Source organism: Bombina bombina, chromosome 2 (genome assembly GCF_027579735.1).
Source record: "Bombina bombina isolate aBomBom1 chromosome 2, aBomBom1.pri, whole genome shotgun sequence".
NCBI classification, from domain to species: domain Eukaryota; kingdom Metazoa; phylum Chordata; class Amphibia; order Anura; family Bombinatoridae; genus Bombina; species Bombina bombina.
In genome coordinates this window covers 1090084777-1090106997 of record NC_069500.1, presented here as the reverse complement: position 1 = coordinate 1090106997, position 22221 = coordinate 1090084777, and the positions used below count along the sequence as shown (strand labels likewise).

The 22221-nt window shown below is 40.4% G+C and overlaps 1 protein-coding gene across 3 annotated transcripts in view; it reads left to right on the top strand.

Annotated features, from left to right (window-relative positions):
* NR3C2 (nuclear receptor subfamily 3 group C member 2) overlaps window positions 1-22221 on the top strand; it is an 869318-nt gene that overhangs the window by 706672 nt on the left and 140425 nt on the right. For all 3 annotated transcript variants that reach the window (XM_053703728.1, XM_053703726.1, XM_053703727.1), the window contains exon 6: window positions 8278-8422. In XM_053703728.1, the coding sequence (XP_053559703.1) occupies window positions 8278-8422 (145 nt within the window). The remainder of the gene's footprint in view (window positions 1-8277; window positions 8423-22221) is intronic.

The window sequence follows — 22221 nt, the reverse complement described above, 5'->3', positions numbered from 1 at the left end:
AGTCCACGGCCCGCCCTTTATTTCAAGACAGTTATTTTGACTACACCTCAGGCACCTCTATGCCTTGTGTTACTCCTTTTTTCTCAATTTCTCTTTGGTTGAATGACTGAGGGTTGTGGGAAGGGGAGTGATGCTTAACAGCTTGTCTGTGGTGCTCTTTGCCTCCTCCTGCTGGCCAGCAGTGATATTCCCAACAGTAATTGATGATGTTTTTTGTACAAATGGTGTCAAATTAATGTTTATTTCTCCAACATAGGTGTGTCCGGTCCACGGCGTCATCCTTACTTGTGGGATATTCTCTTCCCCAACAGGAAATGGCAAAGAGCCCAGCAAAGCTGGTCACATGATCCCTCCTAGGCTCCGCCTACCCCAGTCATTCTCTTTGCCGTTGTACAGGCAACATCTCCACGGAGATGGCTTAGAGTTTTTTAGTGTTTAAACAAACGCACCACTATTCCCATAGAGGATAGTTGTGCTTTCAAAGATCCTATGGATAAAAAATTAGAAGGTTTGCTTAAAAAGATGTTTGTTCAGCAGGGTTACCTTCTACAACCCATTTCATGCATTGTCCCTGTCACTACAGCCGCATATTTCTGGTTTGATGAACTGCTTAAGGTGCTCGATAGTGACTCTCCTCCTTATGAGGAGATTATGGACAGAATCAATGCTCTCAAATTGGCTAATTCTTTCACTCTAGACGCCTCTTTGCAATTGGCTAAGTTAGCGGCTAAGAACTCTGGGTTTGCTATTGTGGCGCGCAGAGCGCTTTGGTTGAAATCTTGGTCGGCTGATGCGTCTTCCAAGAACAAGCTACTAAACATTCCTTTCAAGGGGAAAACGCTGTTTGGTCCTGACTTGAAAGAGATTATCTCTGATATCACTGGGGGTAAGGGCCACGCCCTTCCTCAGGATCGGCCCTTCAAGGCAAAAAATAGACCTAATTTTCGTCCCTTTCGTAAAAACGGACCAGCCCAAGGTGCTACGTCCTCTAAGCAAGAGGGTAATACTTCTCAGGCCAAGCCAGCTTGGAGACCAATGCAAGGCTGGAACAAGGGAAAGCAGGCCAAGAAACCTGCCACTGCTACCAAGACAGCATGAAATATTGGCCCCCGATCCGGGACCGGATCTGGTGGGGGGCAGACTCTCTCTCTTCGCTCAGGCTTGGGCAAGAGATGTTCTGGATCCTTGGGCGCTAGAAATAGTCTCCCAGGGTTATCTTCTGGAATTCAAGGGACTTCCCCCAAGGGGGAGGTTCCACAAGTCGCAGTTGTCTTCAGACCACATAAAAAGACAGGCGTTCTTACATTGTGTAGAAGACCTGTTAAAAATGGGAGTAATTCATCCTGTTCCATTAAGAGAACAAGGGATGGGGTTCTACTCCAATCTGTTCATAGTTCCCAAAAAAGAGGGAACGTTCAGACCAATCCTAGATCTCAAGATCTTAAACAAATTTCTCAAGGTCCCATCGTTCAAGATGGAAACCATTCGAACTATCCTTCCTTCCATCCAGGAAGGTCAATTTATGACCACGGTGGATTTAAAGGATGCGTATCTACATATTCCTATCCACAAGGAACATCATCGGTTCCTAAGGTTTGCATTCCTGGACAAACATTACCAGTTCGTGGCGCTTCCTTTCGGATTAGCCACTGCTCCAAGGATTTTCACAAAGGTACTAGGGTCCCTTCTAGCGGTGCTAAGACCAAGGGGCATTGCAGTAGTACCTTACCTGGACGACATTCTGATTCAAGCGTCGTCCCTTCCTCAAGCGAAGGCTCACACGGACATTGTCCTGGCCTTTCTCAGATCTCACGGCTGGAAAGTGAACGTGGAAAAGAGTTCTCTATCTCCGTCAACAAGGGTTCCCTTCTTGGGAACAATTATAGACTCCTTAGAAATGAGGATCTTTCTAACAGAGGCCAGAAAAACAAAGCTTCTGGACTCTTGTCGGATACTTCATTCCGTTCCTCTTCCTTCCATAGCTCAGTGCATGGAAGTGATCGGGTTGATGGTGGCGGCGATGGACATAGTTCCTTTTGCGCGCATTCATCTAAGACCATTACAACTGTGCATGCTCAGTCAGTGGAATGGGGACTATACAGACTTGTCTCCGAAGATACAAGTAAATCAGAGGACCAGAGACTCACTCCGTTGGTGGCTGTCCCTGGACAATCTGTCTCAAGGGATGATGTTCCACAGACCAGAGTGGGTCATTGTCACGACCGACGCCAGTCTGATAGGCTGGGGCGCGGTCTGGGGATCCCTGAAAGCTCAGGGTCTTTGGTCTCGGGAAGAATCTCTTCTACCGATAAATATTCTGGAACTGAGAGCGATATTCAATGCGCTCCAGGCCTGGCCCCAGCTTGCGAGGACCAGGTTCATATGGTTTCAATCAGACAACATGACGACTGTTGCGTACATCAACCATCAGGGGGGAACAAGGAGTTCCCTAGCGATGGAAGAAGTAACCAAAATTATTCTTTGGGCGGAGTCTCACTCCTGCCACCTGTCTGCTATCCACATCCCAGGAGTGGAAAATTGGGAAGCGGATTTTCTGAGTCGTCAGACATTGCATCCGGGGGAGTGGGAACTCCATCCGGAAATCTTTGCCCAAGTCACTCACCTGTGGGGCATTCCAGACATGGATCTGATGGCCTCTCGTCAGAACTTCAAAGTTCCTTGCTACGGGGCCAGATCCAGGGATCCCAAGGCGGCTCTAGTGGATGCACTAGTAGCACCTTGGACCTTCAAACTAGCTTATGTGTTCCCGCCATTTCCTCTCATCCCCAGGCTGATAGCCAGGATCAAGCAGGAGAGGGCGTCGGTGATCTTGATAGCTCCTGCGTGGCCACGCAGGACTTGGTATGCAGATCTGGTGAATATGTCATCGGCTCCACCTTGGAAGCTACCTTTGAGACGAGACCTTCTTGTTCAGGGTCCGTTCGAACATCCGAATCTGGTTTCACTCCAGCTGACTGCTTGGAGATTGAACGCTTGATTTTATCGAAGTGAGGATTCTCAGATTCTGTGATCTATACTCTTGTTCAGGCCAGAAAGCCTGTGACTAGAAAGATTTACCACAAAATTTGGAAAAAATATATCTGTTGGTGTGAATCTAAAGGATTCCCTTGGGACAAGGTTAAGATTCCTAGGATTCTATCCTTCCTTCAAGAAGGATTGGAAAAAGGATTATCTGCAAGTTCCCTGAAGGGACAGATTTCTGCCTTGTCGGTATTACTTCACAAAAAGCTGGCAGCTGTGCCAGATGTTCAAGCCTTTGTTCAGGCTCTGGTTAGAATCAAGCCTGTTTACAAACCTTTGACTCCTCCTTGGAGTCTCAATTTAGTTCTTTCAGTTCTTCAGGGGGTTCCGTTTGAACCCTTACATTCCGTTGATATTAAGTTATTATCTTGGAAAGTTTTGTTTTTAGTTGCGATTTCTTCTGCTAGAAGAGTCTCAGAATTATCTGCTCTGCAGTGTTCTCCTCCTTATCTGGTGTTCCATGCAGATAAGGTGGTTTTACGTACTAAACCTGGTTTTCTTCCAAAAGTTGTTTCTAACAAAAACATTAACCAGGAGATTATCGTACCTTCTCTGTGTCCAAAACCAGTTTCAAAGAAGGAACGTTTGTTGCACAATTTGGATGTTGTTCGCGCTCTAAAATTCTATTTAGATGCTACAAAGGATTTTAGACAAACATCTTCCTTGTTTGTTGTTTATTCAGGTAAAAGGAGAGGTCAAAAAGCAACTTCTACCTCTCTCTCTTTTTGGATTAAAAGCATCATCAGATTGGCTTACGAGACTGCCGGACGGCAGCCTCCCGAAAGAATCACAGCTCATTCCACTAGGGCTGTGGCTTCCACATGGGCCTTCAAGAACGAGGCTTCTGTTGATCAGATATGTAGGGCAGCGACTTGGTCTTCACTGCACACTTTTACCAAATTTTACAAGTTTGATACTTTTGCTTCTTCTGAGGCTATTTTTGGGAGAAAGGTTTTGCAAGCCGTGGTGCCTTCCATTTAGGTGACCTGATTTGCTCCCTCCCTTCATCCGTGTCCTAAAGCTTTGGTATTGGTTCCCACAAGTAAGGATGACGCCGTGGACCGGACACACCTATGTTGGAGAAAACAGAATTTATGTTTACCTGATAAATTTCTTTCTCCAACGGTGTGTCCGGTCCACGGCCCGCCCTGGTTTTTTTTTTTAATCAGGTCTGATATTTTATTTTCTTTAACTACAGTCACCACGGTACCATATGGTTTCTCCTATGCAAATATTCCTCCTTAACGTCGGTCGAATGACTGGGGTAGGCGGAGCCTAGGAGGGATCATGTGACCAGCTTTGCTGGGCTCTTTGCCATTTCCTGTTGGGGAAGAGAATATCCCACAAGTAAGGATGACGCCGTGGACCGGACACACCGTTGGAGAAAGAAATTTATCAGGTAAACATAAATTCTGTTTTTAATATTGTTTAGCTATTAATGCCACCTGTATTTCTAGGATACTATAATCTATTGGTTATCAGCCTCTTGTGTGAATCATTCAGTTTACAGAACCAAATATGTTTGCAGTTTTACCTTCGGACCTAATTGACAAAACCCACAATTATTTGATACATGAGCATAATACTTTTCTACGGCTCCCAAGTCATTGGGCATTCCTCCCCATGTTTCAAATACACACTTCACACAGTGTTATCTATTAGAGATAAAGCAAAATTAACCCCTTAACGACCAACGACGTATGGGGTACGTCCTGCAAAAAAATGCAGTTAATGACCAAGGACGTACCCCGTACGTCGTTGGTCTTTGAAAGCAGTGGAAGCGATCCTGATCACTTCCAACTGCTTTCATGTTATAGCAGTGATGCCTCGATATTGAGGCATCCTGCTATAACATTTTTTAGCCCACCGATGAAGAGAGAGCCACCCTGTGGCCCTCTCTGCATCGGCCATCAATGGCCATGTTCGTTGGTGGGTGGGAGCTGATCCAGGGAGGCGGGTGGGCGGCCATCGGTGGAGAAGGGGGCGAGATCAGGTGCGCGCGCGTGCACGGGAGCGGGTGCGCGCACGGGAGCGGGTGCGCGCGCGGGCGGGTGGGAACCCTACACTATGGAACAAATGTTAAGTGGTACACGGTGGGAGAGAGGGTGGGAACATTACAAATTAACTTGTAATTTAACGATCTGGGAGGGTGGGAGGTTGGGGTTTGAGGGGGGGCAGCTACACTACAGAAAATAGAATTTTTAAAATAATAAAATATAATAAAAAACATATTTGATTTCAAACTGGGTACTGGCAGACAACTGCCAGTACCCAATATGGCGCATAATAAGGCTGAGAGGGGGGTTAGAGAGCTGTTTGGGGGGGAAACAGGGAGGTTGGGGGCTAAGGGGGGATCCTACAGAGCAGAATTATCTTTTTTTTTTTTTTTAAATCCCAAAAAAACTCTTATTTTAGTACTGGCAGACTTACTGCCAGTACTTAAGATGGCGGGGACAATTGTGGGGTGGGGGAGGGAAGAGAGCTGTTTGGGAGGGATCAGGGGGTGTGATGTGTCATGTGGTAGGTTGATACCTACACTAAAGCTAAAATTAACCCTGCAAGCTCCCTACAAGCTCCCTAATTAACCCCTTCAATGCTGGGCATTATACACGTGTGGTGCGCAACGGCATTTAGCTGCCTTCTAATTACCAAAAAGCAAAGTCGAAGCCATATATGTCTGCTATTTCTGAAAATATACCAAAATGGGCCTAGATCAATACTTTGGGTTGTCTACTACATTATACTAAAGCTAAAATTAACCCTAAAAGCTCCCTACAAGCTTCCTAATTAACCCCTTCAATGCTGGGCATAATACATGTGTGGTGCGCAGTGGCATTTTGCGGCCTTCTAAATACCAAAAAGCAATGCCAAAGCCATATATGTCTTCAATTTCTGAACAAAGGGGATCCCAGAGAAGCATTTACAACCATTTGTGCCATAATTGCACAAGTTGTTTGTAAATAATTTCAGTGAGAAACCTAAAGTTTGTGAAACAATTTGTGAAAAAGTGAACAATTTTTTTTATTTGATCGCATTTGGTAGTGAAATGGTGGCATGAAATATACCAAAATGGGCCTAGATCAATACTTTGGGATGTCTTCTAAAAAAAAAATATATGCATGTCAAGGGATATTCAGGGATTCCTGAAAGATATCAGTGTCCCAATGTAACTGGCGCTAATTTTGAAAAAAAGTGGTTTGGAAATAGCAAAGTGCTACTTGTATTTATGGCCCTATAACTTGCAAAAAAGCAAAGCACATGTAAACATTGGGTATTTCTAAACTCAGGACAAAATTTAGAAACTATTTAGCATGGGTGTTTTTTGGTGGTTGTAGATGTGTAACAGATTTTGGGGGTCAAAGTTAGAAAAAGTGTGTTTTTTTTCCATTTTTTCCTCATATTTTATATATTTTTTTATAGTAAATTATAAGATATGATAAAATAATGTTATCTTTAGAAAGTCCATTTAATGGCGAGAAAAACAGTATATAATATGTGTGGGTACAGTAAATGAGTAAGAGGAAAATTACAGCTAAACACAAACGCTGCAGAAATGTAAAAATAGCCTTGGTCCCAAACGGACAGAAAATGGAAAAGTGTTGTGGTCCTTAAGGGGTTAAAACAAAAACAGAACCTAAGAAAAGGTGGACTTGGCAATTTCACTGGCAGATTACTCCGGTGTTAGCAAACTGCCATAGGCCAGATATTGTCATCCCAGGTACAGCTATGTAATCGTAACATTCACTCCAAATGATCTATATCAGCTCATGCAGAGTAAGGAGACTTTGAAAGATCATCCAATGCATCTCCACTTTATTCATTCCTCAGTCACATAAAGGGATGGTAAAAGCACCTTACGCTCTCTGAGCAAGTGCTGTGTTTAAAATGCTGGTGCACGTTGCATACTTAAATACACTTTTAAAACAGCTATAGCTTTTATTAGAAGCACTTTTGCTAACACATGTCTATGACAAAAATGCTTCTATTCAATACCAAAATGCTCCCATGTGGTTTCCAATTTTGGCTGGAATGTCCCTTTAAGCTGATGCTAAGGCTTAGATTTATCAAAGCCATTCTCCTGTAATATCGTCCAAAATAACGCATACAAACGGATCCTCATATTTATCAAAGCACTCTGCGCCTATAATTGCGCAAATCTGAAAGAAACTTCTTCGCACTCCACTTGCATTCGCCTAGGCGCACAGGCGTGCTCCCGAGTGCACCAATATACATTAGTAATAGGCGTAATTTAACAGCCCGACCTACAAATATGCCCAGTTGCTTATTCATCATTGCTTTGCGCCGATAATTCCAGCTGTAATTGCGTGTTGTATATTTCGCCATACAGACTGAGTCGAACACCATTATAATACATGCTTTTACATCTTGTGATGCAGTACTTTACTCTTTTAACTAATTTTTCAAAAGTTCAGCGCAAAGAAGATACTGTTATTCCCAGTAATTTGCGCTTCCACAGGCGCATATGGTACCAAAAGTTTTATATATATGTATCAATATATTGATATATTTTATTTTGGGGTCAACATATGGCACAAACAGCACAGAAACATTATATAATATAAATATTAGCTAAATAGTTACCTAAAAAACGTTTTTTTAATAATCAAAACATGGCGGCGCAAATATTTATAAGGATGTACTGTGACAAATAGGGAGTAAATGCTTTTTCCAACAGGCGCAATTTATCATTATTACGCCCCAGCTCGCCTGCGCAAAGTTACATCTATTTTTTTTATAAATTTAGGAGCACATGTTCGCCTCTCCAGAGGCGAGCTGGGGCGCGATTACAGGCGAAGAACATACAGAGTTCGCCTAGCCTTTGATAAATCTAGCCCTAAGTCATTCTCCTTCTCATTGTGCTGAATATGATGCTGAATCATTCTCACTCCTCTGTCACCTTTTTATGTCCACTCTTACACTCCTCTCTTACAAAATGATGAAGCATAGCAGGAATCATCTTGCAACTGATTGTCCTGTCCATGTAATTGATGAAGTTAACATGGTTCAAAGCTTTAACAAAAAAAAAAAATTTCCCCCACAGGCTTTTCCAATATCAAAATTATTTAGACAAAAAAGAGCTTAATTATTAAAATTATTTCTAATAAAATGCTGTTTGTATCATGCAAATTGTATTTAACTTCCGATCCACTCATTCTAAAGCTATATTTTGCTGTGGTATTAATCATTTTAATTAATTCATGTATTTATTTTTAGGATTTCGAAACTTACCTCTTGAGGACCAAATTACTTTAATCCAGTACTCCTGGATGTGCCTATCATCTTTTGCCTTGAGCTGGAGATCATACAAACATACCAACAGCCAATACCTGTATTTTGCCCCAGACCTGGTATTTAATGAGTAAGTATAGTCTAAGAACTGTTGTATTGACTGTTGCTTTTCTCTTCTTAAAGTGCTTATGAAATGTTTCTCATAAGAAAATGTTGCCCCTTATCAAATGATTTTACAGGTAAAACACATGTGTTAGTAATGACAGATGCTGAGAATAAATATTGGGAGAGATGATATTTTTGGCAAAAAAAAAGCAACTTGTTGACACACGTCTGAATGGACATACTCCCTTGTAAATGCCAAGTAGGGTTACCACCTTACAATCAATAGTAGCCTTGACATTTGTAGTAATTGATGACATCCCCTGCAAAGATACATCTGGCTATGATTGAAATAGCTGCAGTCATCATGTTTGCTATTTTTTATAGTGTTTACAAGGTATACATGCATTTAAGGACATGAATCATCCACATTTTCAATGATGTGTTTAACCACTTTGCTGCCAAAGTGGACTGCAATGCATTGCAACACTCTATGGTATCCTGCTTGTTCAAATAGTATATCAAAAAAGGCTTAAAGGGCAACTAAACTCAAAATCTTTCTTTCATGATTCAGATAGAGAATAGAAATTTAAACAACATTACAATTTACTTCAATTATTTATTTTGCTTCATTTTTAAAATATCCTTATTTGAAGAAAAAGCAATGCACATGGTGAGCCAATCACACGAGGCTTCTATGTGCAGCAACCAATCAGCAGCTAGTGAGCATATCTAGATATGCTTTTCATCAAAGAATATCAAGAGAATAAAACAAATTAGATAATATAAGTAAATTTGAAAGATGTTTAAAATTGCATTCTCTTTCTAAATCAGTAAAGAAAAAATGAGGGTGGCATGTCCCTTTAACTGTATGTCAAAAGATTGTTTTGCATTGTCAATTAATACAAAAAAATGTTTTGTTATATAGACTCTGTTATTCTATAGCACAAACATTAATTCATAGATTCTGTTCTTCATATGTGTTTGGGAATGGCAAGTATCCCAACAGCCATATTATTCTGTTCTGCCTGAGGCTACTATAGTTAAACAAACATAAATACATACATAAAATAAATAAGTAAAATGAACAATATTTCCCCTTTTTCAGAGCGTGAGGCTCCCAAATGCCAATGTTCTCTCTTCAAAGAGGGGGATTTAAAACTTGAAAGAAATGGTGAAACAATAGTGTCATTGTCTTTTGCACAAATAGTGTAACTGCTTTTTATGCACTCACAGAACTCCTAATTTTTAATGCACATTGAGATTTATTTCATATCAAGAGGTTTCTTCTTTTAATGCACCTGTAAGGGAGAAAGGGAAAATATAGAGGGCTATATTACAAGTGGTGCACAATGTCACAACCGCCTTAACTTGCGCAAGTATTACAAGTTGAAAGTAAAAGCGTTTTGCTTGAGCACAAACTAAATTAGCATGCCGGGTGGGTATATGGTATATGACAAGGTATTTCACTGGAAAGAGCTATATTGTATACATATATGCCTAAATATGTGAATTGGGTATATATAAATATGTGTGTGTGTGTCTGTGTGTATTTATGTATGTACATATGTAAATGCATGTTTATATACACATATAAAGACAAACACATACATATATCTATTTTTTTTCAATATTTTATAATGTTTTTTTACTGTTTATTTAATATAAATATTTTACATTCCAATGTTTTTCACATAGGAGAAAATGTTATTAGTATTTTAAAAAATATATTTATTTTTTATATATCTATATTTTTGTGTATACATATATATATATATATTAGTTGAGCTGGAACCGGGTCACAGCTAGGTTTACATTTTTGGGGACTGTAGCTTCGTTAGGGATAGTTGCAGTTTAAAAGTCTAAATCAGGATGTTGAGCATTTGAATTACTGGGGTTAATTAATGGGGAAACAATTATTTTTACCTTTTGCATTTAGGCAGGCTAAAAAGCTGTTTTATAAGAGCATTTAGGTGTTGCTGTCTTGACAAGGTTGGCTATAACATTGTAGCCTGCTGCACATTGTAGTCACCATCATAATATACTGTTGCTAAGAGCCGCACTCTTAGAAGGCAATCTCTGTTACTATTACTTGGTAGTTCTAACAGTGTTTGAGACACTAACGTTTTGGGCAGTTTGAGTGCAATTGCTGGGACACCCCCCAACTCTTTATTGATACAATGTAAACTCAACCATTGGCAGCAATCTCATATGTAAAATTTTAGCAGAGGTTCAACGCATGAGCATGTATTTATTTATAAAATATTTTATCTTTTGTATGTATGTCCTGACATATGCCAGCAATACATTAGATACGGTACAAATTGTTACAATTGTACATAGCAGTACACAGACACAAGGAAGGTCTTTTCTCTTGTTAAGTGTATCCAGTCCAAGGATCATCCATTACTTGTGGGATATTCTCCTTCCCAACAGGAAGTTGCAAGAGGATCACCCACAGCAGAGCTGCTATATAGCTCCTCCCCTCACTGCCATATCCAGTCATTCTCTTGCAACTCTCAACAAAGATGGACGTAGTAAGAGGAGAGTGGTGTATTATAGTTAGTTTTTTAACTTCAATCAAAAGTTTGTTATTTTTAAATGGTACCGGAGTGTACTGTTTCATCTCAGGCAGCATTAGAAGAAGAATCTGCCTGTGATTTCTATGATCTTAGCAGAAGTAACTAAGATCCACTGCCGTTCTCACATATTCTGAGGAGTGAGGTAACTTCAGAGGGGGAATGGTGTGCAGGTTTTCCTGCAATAAGGTATGTGCAGTTAATATATTTCTAGGGATGGAATTTGCTAGAAAAATGCTGCTGATACCGGATTAATGTAAGTTAAGCCTTAAATGCAGTGATAGCGACTGGTATCAGGCTTATTAACAGAGATACATACTCTTATAATAGTGTAATATAAAACGTTTGCTGGCATGTTAATCGTTTTTATATATGTTTGGTGACAAAACTTATTGGGGCCTAGTTTTTTTCCACATGGCTGGCTTGATTTTTGCCTAGAAACAGTTTCCTGAAGCTTTCCACTGTTGCAATATGAGTGGGAAGGGCCTATTTTAGTGCTTTTCTGTGCAGCTAAAAATACTGACAGAGACATTCAGCTTCCCTCTGCATGATACAGGACATCTCTGAATGGCTCAAAAGGCTTCAAAGTCGTGTTTGAGGAGGGTAACAATCACAGTAGACTGTGGCAGTTGTTGTGACTGTGTTTAAAAAACGTTTTTGTCATTTATTATTCTGTTTTTGTTATTAAGGGGTTAATCATCCATTTGCAAGTGGGTGCAATGCTCTGCTGACTTGTTATATACACTGTAAAAATTTTGTTAGTGTAACTGCCTTTTTTCACTGTTATTTCAAATTTTGTCAAAATTTGTTTCTCTTAAAGGCACAGTAACGTTTTTTATATTGCTTGTTAACTTGCTTTAAAGTGTTTTCCAAGCTTGCTAGTCTCATTGCTAGTCTGTACAAACATGTCTGAAACAGAGGATACTTGTTCATTATGTTTAAAAGCCATGGTGGAGCCCCATAGGAGAATGTGTACTAAATGTATTGATTTCACCTTAAACAGTAAAGATCAGTCTTTATCTATAAAAGAATTGTCACCAGAGGGGTCTGTCGAGGGGGAAGTTATGCCGACTAACTCTCCCCACGTGTCGGACCCTTCGCCTCCCGCTCAAGGGACGCACGCTAATATGGCGCCAAGTACATCAGGGACGCCCATATCGATTACTTTGCAGGACATGGCTGCAATCATGAATAATACCCTGTCAGAGGTATTATCCAGATTGCCTGAATTGAGAGGCAAGCGCGGTAGCTCTGGGGTTAGACGAGATACAGAGCGCGTAGATGCTGTAAGAGCCATGTCTGATACTGCGTCACAATATGCAGAACCTGAGGACGGAGAGCTTCAGTCTGTGGGTAACGTCTCTGAATCGGGGAGACCTGATTCAGAGATTTCTAATTTTAAATTTAAGCTTGAGAACCTCCGTGTATTGCTTGGGGAGGTATTTGCTGCTCTGAATGACTGTGACACAATTGCAGTGCCAGAGAAATTGTGTAGGCTGGATAAATACTATGCAGTGCCGGTGAGTACTGATGTTTTTCCAATACCTAAAAGGCTTACAGAAATTATTAGTAAGGAGTGGGATAGGCCCGGTGTGCCCTTTTCCCCACTTCCTATATTTACAAAAATGTTTCCAATAGATGCCACTACATGGGACTTATGGCAGACTGTCCCTAAGGTGGAGGGAGCAGTTTCTACTTTAGCAAAGCATACCACTATCCCGGTTGAGGACAGTTGTGCTTTTTCAGATCCAATGGATAAAAAATTAGAGGGTTACCTTAAGAAAATGTTTATTCAACAAGGTTTTATTTTACAGCCCCTTGCATGCATTGCGCCTGTCACTGCTGCGGCGGCATTCTGGTTTGAGGCCCTGGAAGAGGCCATCCATACAGCTCCATTGACTGAAATTGTTGACAAGCTTAGAACTCTTAAGCTAGCTAACTCATTTGTTTCTGATGCCATTGTTCATTTGACAAAACTAATGGCTAAGAATTCCGGATTCACCATCCAAGCGCGTAGGGCGCTATGGCTCAAATCCTGGTCAGCTGATGTGACTTCAAAGTCTAAATTACTCAACATTCCTTTCAAGGGGCAGACCTTATTCGGGCCTGGTTTGAAAGAAATTATTGCTGACATTACTGGAGGTAAGGGTCATACCCTTCCTCAGGACAGGGCCAAATCAAAGGCCAAACAGTGTAATTTTCGTGCCTTTCGAAATTTCAAGGCAGGTGCAGCATCAACTTCCTCTGCTTCAAAACAAGAGGGAACTTTTGCTCAATCCAAGCAGGCCTGGAAACCTAACCAGTCCTGGAACAGGGGCAAGCAGGCCAGAAAGCCTGCTGCTGCCTCTAAGACAGCATGAAGGAGCGGCCCCCTATCCGACAACGGATCTAGTAGGGGGCAAACTCTCTCTCTTCGCCCAGGCGTAGGCAAGAGATGTTCAGGATCCCTGGGCGTTGGAGATCATATCTCAGGGATATCTTCTGGACTTCAAAGCTTCTCCTCCACAAGGGAGATTTCACCTTTCAAGATTATCTGCAAACCAGATAAAGAAAGAGGCATTCCTAAGCTGCGTACAAGATCTCCTTGTAATGGGAGTGATCCAACCAGTTCCGCGGACGGAACAAGGACAGGGGTTTTATTCAAATCTGTTTGTGGTTCCCAAAAAAGAGGAAACCTTCAGACCAATTTTGGATTTAAAGATCCTAAACAAATTCCTCAGCTTTCCGACATTCAAGATGGAAACTATTCGAACCATTTTACCCATGATCCAAGAGGGTCAGTACATGACCACAGTGGACTTAAAGGATGCCTACCTTCACATTCCGATTCACAAGAATCATCATCAGTTCCTGAGGTTTGCCTTTCTAGACAGGCATTACCAATTTGTAGCTCTTCCATTCGGGTTGGCTACAGCCCCAATAATTTTTACAAAGGTTCTGGGCTCACTTCTGGCGGTCCTAAGACCGCGAGGCATAGCGGTGGCTTCTTACCTGGACGATATCCTGATACAGGCGTCAAGCTTTCAAATTGCCAAATCTCATACAGAGATAGTTCTAGCATTCCTGAGGTCGCATGGGTGGAAAGTGAACGAAGAAAAGAGTTCTCTATCTCCTCTCACGAGGGTTTCCTTCCTAGGGACGCTAATAGATTCTGTAGAAATGAAAATTTACCTGACGGAGTCCAGGTTATCAAAACTTTCTAAATGCTTGCCGTGTTCTTTACTCCATTCCGCGCCCCACGGTGGCTCAGTGCATGGAAGTAATCGGCTTAATGGTAGCGGCGATGGACATAGTGCCATTTGCGCGTCTGCATCTCAGACCGCTGCAGTTATGCATGCTCAGTCAGTGGAATGGGGATTACACAGATTTGTCCCCTCTACTAAATCTGGATCAGGAAACCAGAGATTTCGCAGACCAGATTGGACAATTGTAACAACAGATGCCAGCCTTCTAGGTTGGGGTGCAGTCTGGAACTCCCTGAAGGCTCAGGGTTCATGGACTCAGGAGGAGAAACTCCTCCCAATAAATATTGTGGAGTTAAGAGCAATATTCAATTCTCTTCTGGCTTGGCCTCAGCTAGCAACACTGAGGTTCATCAGATTTCAGTCGGACAACATCACGACTGTGGCTTACATCAACCATCAAGGGGGAACCAGGAGTTCCCTAGCGATGTCAGAAGTCTCCAAGATAATTCGCTGGGCAGAGACTCACTCTTGCCACCTGTCAGCGATCCATATCCCAGGTGTAGAGAACTGGGAGGCGGATTTTCTAATTCGTCAGACTTTTCATCCGGGGGAATGGGAACTCCATCCGGAGGTGTTTGCTCAATTGGTTCTCCGTTGGGGCAAACCAGAATTGGATCTCATGGCATCTCGCCAGAACGCCAAGCTTCCTTGTTACGGATCCAAGTCCAGGGACCCAGAAGCGGCACTGATAGATGCTCTAGCAGCGCCTTGGTTCTTCAACCTGGCTTATGTGTTTCCACCGTTTCCTCTGCTCCCTCGTCTGATTGCCAAAATCAAACAGGAAAGAGCATCAGTGATATTGATAGCGCCTGCGTGGCCACGCAGGACCTGGTATGCAGACCTAGTGGACATGTCATCCTTTCCACCATGGACTCTGCCTCTGAAACAAGACCTTCTAATACAAGGTCCTTTCAATCATCTGAATCTACTTTCTCTGAGACTGACTGCATGGAGATTGAACGCTTGATCCTATCAAAGCGTGGCTTCTACGAGTCAGTAAATGATACCTTAATACAGGCATGAAAGCCTGTCACCAGGAAAATTTACCACAAGCTATGGCGTAAATATCTTCATTGGTGTGAATCCAAGAATTACTCATGGAGTAGGGTTAGGATTCCTAGGATATTGTCCTTCCTCCAAGAGGGTTTGGACAAAGGATTATCAGCTAGTTCTTTAAAGGGACAGATTTCTGCTCTGTCTATTCTTTTACACAAGCATCTGGCAGAAGTTCCAGACGTTCAGGCATTTTGTCAGGCTTTAGTTAGAATTAAGCCTGTGTTTAAACCTGTTGCTCCTCCATGGAGCTTAAACTTGGTTCTTATCTGCCTTACATTGTGATTCTCCTTATCTGATCTTTCATTCAGATAAAGTTGTTCTGCGTACAAAACCTGGGTTTTTACCTAAGGTGGTTTCTAACAAGAATATCAATCAAGAGATTGTTGTTCCATCATTATGTCCTAATCCTTCTTCAAAGAAGGAACGTATTTTGCATAAGTTTTACTTACAGGCTACTAAAGATTTTCGCCAAACATCTAACCTGTTTGTTGTTTACTCTGGACAGAGGAGAGGTCAGAAGGCCTCGGCAACCTCTCTTTCTTTTTGGCTTCGGAGTATAATCCGTTTAGCCTATGAGACTGCTGGACAGTAGCCTCCTGAAAGGATTACAGCTCATTCTACTAGAGCTGTGGCTTCCACCTGGGCCTTTAAAAATGAGGCCTCTGTTGAACAGATTTGCAAGGCTGCAACTTGGTCTTCCCTTCATACTTTTTCCAAATTTTACAAATTTGATACTTTTGCTTCTTCGGAGGCTGTTTTTGGGAGAAAGGTTCTACAGGCAGTGGTTCTTTCTGTTTAAGTTCCTGCCTTGTCCCTCCCATCATCCGTGTACTTTAGCTTTGGTATTGGTATCCCACAAGTAATGGATGAGCCGTGGACTGGATACACTTAACAAGAGAAAACATAATTTATGCTTACCTGATAAATTTATTTCTCTTGTAGTGTATCCAGTCCACGGCCCACCCTGTCCTTTTCAGGCAGGTCTAAATTTTAATTAAACTACAGTCACCACTGAACCCTATGGTTTCTCCTTTTCTCGGCTTGTTTTGGTTGAACGACTGGATATGGCAGTGAGGGGAGGAGCTATATAGCAGCTCTGCTGTGGGTGATCCTCTTCCAACTTCCTGTTGGGAAGGAGAATATCCCACAAGTAATGGATGATCCGGGGACTGGATACACTACAAGAGAAATAAATTTATCAGGTAAGCATAAATTATGTTTTTATAATTTACAGTGTTTACAAGATTGATTTGTTTGTAAAGATAGAGAGATTTTTCTTTTCAAGGATCTCAGGTTGCTGGAGGATGTGGTGGTTTCCGGGAGGTTATTACACAGTCAAGGAGCTCTGAATAAGAAAGCTGACCAACCAGCTTCCTTGTTGTAACAAGGAATGGAGAGTAGAGTGGAAGAAGAGGACCTTATATTATAGGGGAAGCGGGGGGTGAGCATAATGCTCAGATAGCACAGGAGTTTCTCTGAAAGGTGAGGTGAAGAATGCGTCTATAGTCAAACGAGAGCCAGTTTAGTTATTTTAACATATAACAATGATGAGTTTTGTAATCACATTGCAGGATAAATCGGCATAACGACTTATAGAGAGTTGCAAGTTTACTGAGATGGATCTGAGGCACAGACCCCCGTAATTGATTGCTGGGATCAGCATTTGTTGTACAATACGTTTCCTAACATCAGGCTTTTGACAGGATTTATTTCTAAAAAGTGCTCCAATTTGAGGGTACAGTTTGGACAATAGTTTTTCAATATGAGGTCCAAATGACAGGTTAGGATCAAGCCAAATACTGAGATACTTATAGGAGTTGACAGAGGCCAGCCTATAGTTTGATAATGTAATTATGTTTAGCTCTGCGTCATTTTTTTTTTTTTTTTCATTTTTGATGTGTTCCAAAAACCATGGTTACTGTTTTGTCAGTGTTCAGAAAAAGTTTATTTTTACAGATCCATCTCTCAACCTCTAAAAAAATCCTGTTGCATCACAGCCTCAAGTTCTGATATGTTGACATCCACATACATGTGTACAGTTGAGGTTTTGCAAACTAAGGGAAGATCATTTATGAACATGGGGCCCTAAAATGGAACGCTGGGGCACACCGCACATTTTCTTGAAAGGAAATAGACACAAATTGAGATCTGTCTGATAAGTAAAAGCAGAACCAATTTAAGGATTTATCATTTAATCCTGAGGCTTTGAGCTTGTGTATTAAGATGTTGTGATCAACAGTGTCAAAGGCCTTTGCAAAATCAAGAAAAAATCTCCAGTCAGTTTGCCTCTGTAACTTTTAAGAGTGCTGTTACAGTAGAGTGATTTGGGGCTAAAACCAGATTGGAACGGGACGAAGACGTCCGTCTCATGGTAAAATCTGCAAAATTGGCTATAAGCACATTTCTCCAATATTTTGGACAATAAATTGAGTAAGTATATAGGCTTATAGTTTGAAACTAGGGTTTTATCTTCACTTTTGTGGACCGGAACATCCCTTGTTGTTTTCCAAGTCTTTGGGACCTGGCATAGCCAGATATCAGGGAGGAGTTAATTGCATGCAAGAGACATTTTAGCCAAAATTTATTATCCCTATGTGTTACCCCCAATTAAATGCTGCCTGGATCCTATGGTCCCACCAGATCCCATTTAAGAGCTAGCCCTGCATACCACTATTTATAGCAACATAACTTTTCTATCAATGTATGGGTTGTATCCAAAGAACATTACCCAAAAATATATGATCAAGTTAAGCTGCTTGCGTAGCACACAATGAAACCAACTCTGACCTTTTCTCATTTTCATCTCACATTTGTTTTTCTAAAGTAAAAATCAACCCCTTATTATAACGACAATTTCAAATAACTATTCTTTCTCCGAATCATTAAACTAGAATGTTTATTTTAATTATATTTTTCATTTCTCAATATATCTCGGAAGAGTGGAAAAAACATTTATCTTTTTAAACCAATATGCAATTTAATTTTTGCTCTTTTCTGTGTAAGGTAATCTTGCTGAGGGAAGATATTTCTTCCTTGCAGACTTTTATTTTTCCATTCATCTGAGCAGCATAGAATTTTATTGCTTATTCACTATTTTCATTTTTCATTTCCCAGAGTGGGATGCTTTTTAGTACAAATATTTAACATGTAAAAAAAAAAAATGGAAACGAAATTGGTTTTCCCACAACTTAGTGTGTATTATATCTCATTCAGTTACTGGAATTATGCAGTCTTTTATTGTTCCCATATATTGTGCTTCACAAACAATGCAACATTATTGTTTTGATCCCAGCTGTTGTTTTCTCTCTTGGGCGTGCTGTGCTGTATCATGCCCCAAATTCTATGACATAAATTCTAGTAGTCTCATCATGTATAAAAAGCTACACTCCTTGTCATGCATGTATCTGTAGCTGGAATATACACAGCCACATATAAATACAATACCGGAGATAGGAACAGACCTGCCATTGCTCATGACTTGCGAGTTGTCCATCAATGGCCAACACAAAGACTGGTTCGATGTTCACTTTAAATAGACAATTGGTGCAAATGTGACGCCAAAGTTAACATAGTATGTTATTCTAGGGTAAAACACAGAACAGTGCAACCTAGATAAACCTGAATAGGGCACATTTACATTTCCTTTGGGACTTTAGCCATTAAGCTACATTTGATGCCCGTGTTATTTGCACCATCTTTTCATTATAGAATTATTCATTAGAGAGCATAATTTCCTTTTCAGTTACACTGTGCTTCACTTCTCCATCAGGCAACAGGTGCCTCCTGTTGGTTCTTTGGTTATTGTCTCCCGGCATCTCAATATGATAGCTGAAGCAAAAAATAAACAAACAAAAAAAAACCTCCAACACATTACATATATTCTAAATCTTTTGAAAGTTATTCAGTATATCTATAATTTCTGTAAAACACTTACTAGAAAATAAGTAGTCTTTGATCAGTTATCCTGTAGCTATACTTTTTATTGTCATCTGTATGGTGGACAGCCAAGCAGCTTCATCAGTGATAAGTTCACAATTTGTTTTACTGTTATTTTGTGGGATTTCATCATAATCTTGCGTCATTTCAAATTAAACGTCTTTAAATTGTGGTAGAAATAAAGCAACAGTGGAAGCATATGCCAGTTGCATGCTCACTTGTAAGTCACAGGACAAGCATCCTGATTGGCTTCTTGAAGTACCTCTTGAAGGGGGTGTGATTACTGAGGACATTTTGATGTGCAATATCATGCCTTTTTACACAGAGATGGTCATAATATATTTTCTATTAAGCTTTTTTACAGACTTCCAAGTGATGCATCTGTTCAGCAGAATTATAGGGGCAGTCTGCGTGAATTTTTTATTGTGTAAAAAGATAGATAAATCATACACTGTTATATTGATATACATTTTACCTCTGTGATTAACTTGTATCTATGCCTCTGCAGACTGCCCTCTTATCTTAGTGATTTTTTAGAAACTTGCATCTTAGCCAATTAGTGGTGGTTCCTGCATAACTCCACAGGAGTGAACACAATGTTATCTATATAGCACACATGAACTAGCACTTTCTGTCTGTGAAACGCTAATAAAATGCACTGAGATGAGTCAAAGATTTAGAGGTTATAAAGTATATCAAAATATCAATGTTGATTGTGCAAAGCTGGGGAATGGGTAGTAAGGGTGTTATCTATCTTTTTAAACTAAAAGAAAATCAAGTAGACTGTTCATTTAACAATTTAAGAGGGTCTACTTGTGTGGGCTTTTTATATATTTGATCAATATAATTAGTCTGTTGTTAGCTCTGCCATATGTCAATAGGCCATCTTCATGTCATCTACACCATTTACAGCATCTACGGTGCCTAATATAAAAAGCTGCATAGGACACAGGTCAATACTCCTTGAAGGAATTAGAACTTTAAAAAAAAAGCATGTTGGTTGGAGTACAAGGGCATAAAGTGGCTTCAGCCATATACCCCAGGTTATTGTTGCATAACCACAGTATATAGGAACCCAATTGTATTGTTATGTTATAAGGTATAACAGCTTCATAACTTTAAATTATTATTTGTCAGGTAACTATAACTTTGACATAACTATGAAGCCGAACACATGGCAAGTTAAATTGTTCATGTAAATGTCAAAGGGATGTGGGAGTGTCATAGTTTATATCATGCATTTATAACAACAGGGTATGGTAAAATCTGAACAAAAAAGTAGGTTGGCGCTTACCAAATCCAGGTATCCGTGCTGTCAGGTAGCGTTGTCTTCAGCATAGGCACTTGTCTCCTCCATCCGACCGTAACTCCTGGAGCCCAGATTAACGCGCCTCGGCTTCCGGCGCACTCTACAATCAGTAGAAACCCAGTGTGCTTCCGGGCTAACAGGAAAGAAGGCTCTAAACAAACAGCCACCTCCAAACGATAGTAATCCAAGGAAAGATATTCAAAAAAGACCGGCCAAAAAGATTAAAAAGCAAAATCTTTATTTGGGTACATTGTTAAAATCAAACACAGAGCCAAAGCTCCATTAACAAAAGGTCAGGGCTACAGCTTAACAGACTGCAAACGTGTTTCGCGTGTTGCTACACGCTTGTTCACTGCTGCGTAGCAACACGCAAACATGTCTGCAGTCTGTTAAGCTGTAGCCCTGACCTTTTGTTAATGGAGCTTTGGCTCTGTGTTTGATTTTAACAACGTACCCAAATAAAGATTTTGCTTTTTAATCTTTTTGGCCGGTCTTTTTTGAACATCTTTCCTTGGATTACTATCGTTTGGAGGTGGCTGTTTGTTTAGAGCCTTCTTTCCTGTTAGCCCGGAAGCACACTGGGTTTCTATGGTAAAATCTGAGTTTATCGTTCTAAATGATTTTCTTGGCCATACAGCATTATTTTACTTCAAAAGATTTTACCCAGGGTATAATGACTCACATTTATTTGTATACAGTAGAAAGTATCTTGTTTCAAACTCATATGGAAACGCACAAGCCTATATTTGGAAGTGCACAACCATTTAGAAGCAAAAATTGTGTGCTATTTCTGTTGCCTCACACCCTTAGTCAGAGCTCCCAGCAGTATCATATTCTGCATGATAGTCTCTGTTTGGGTGCTTGGTCCTTCACAAAGGGAAACCAAGAAAGGCCATAAGCTGATCAAGTTGCCATGTCTTATATTGCATTGGCCCACCCACAGAACTCCCCAAACTCTCCCAACCCTGGCCCAACATACCCTAAATCTGCACCTGGGCTACCAAGTGCCCTGGTACCAGATACCAGTTAGAAAAGGTTGTTTTTACTTGATGAATAAGGTAAACTATTTTATGAACAATGATGCTACAGAACAAATTAAATCATCTAAACCATGATCAAATATTTTTTTTTTTTTTATTTTTTTTTAAATTTTATTTATAGCCAACAGAGGGTACAATGTCATACAATGTTTCAACAACATACCTCGCAGGGTATGGCCGGCAATAAGAAAAAGATAAATACAAATTGATAAAACGGTAGGATGAAGCAATGTACATGGTCAGATATATAGCAAATATAATAGACGCAAGTGCACTGAAGATGTTGAGAATTTTGGTGAACTGAATAGCAGTCCAGGATGCAATTGTATGTACCTCACTGTTGGGTTTTTATTATTTAATGTACTAATCTAAATCTACTATTATTAAACTAGACAAAAACTGCAACTTATCTAAAATAAAAATAAAAACAATAAAGTCAAAGAAAAATAAAAAAATAAATTCCAAGAGGGCGAACAAAGTAACCCTAGAAGGCGAACAGAATAATGTGATGTATGGTAACCAGTTTTAGTTGGAAATGAATCTGGGGTTAGGCATATATGGAGTTAGATGGGCGAAAGTGCTTGATACCAGCAGGATGATTGAAGCGTTTACCTATGCTCAGGCATGTGGAAAGAAATTAAGGAGATATAATATTATTTGTA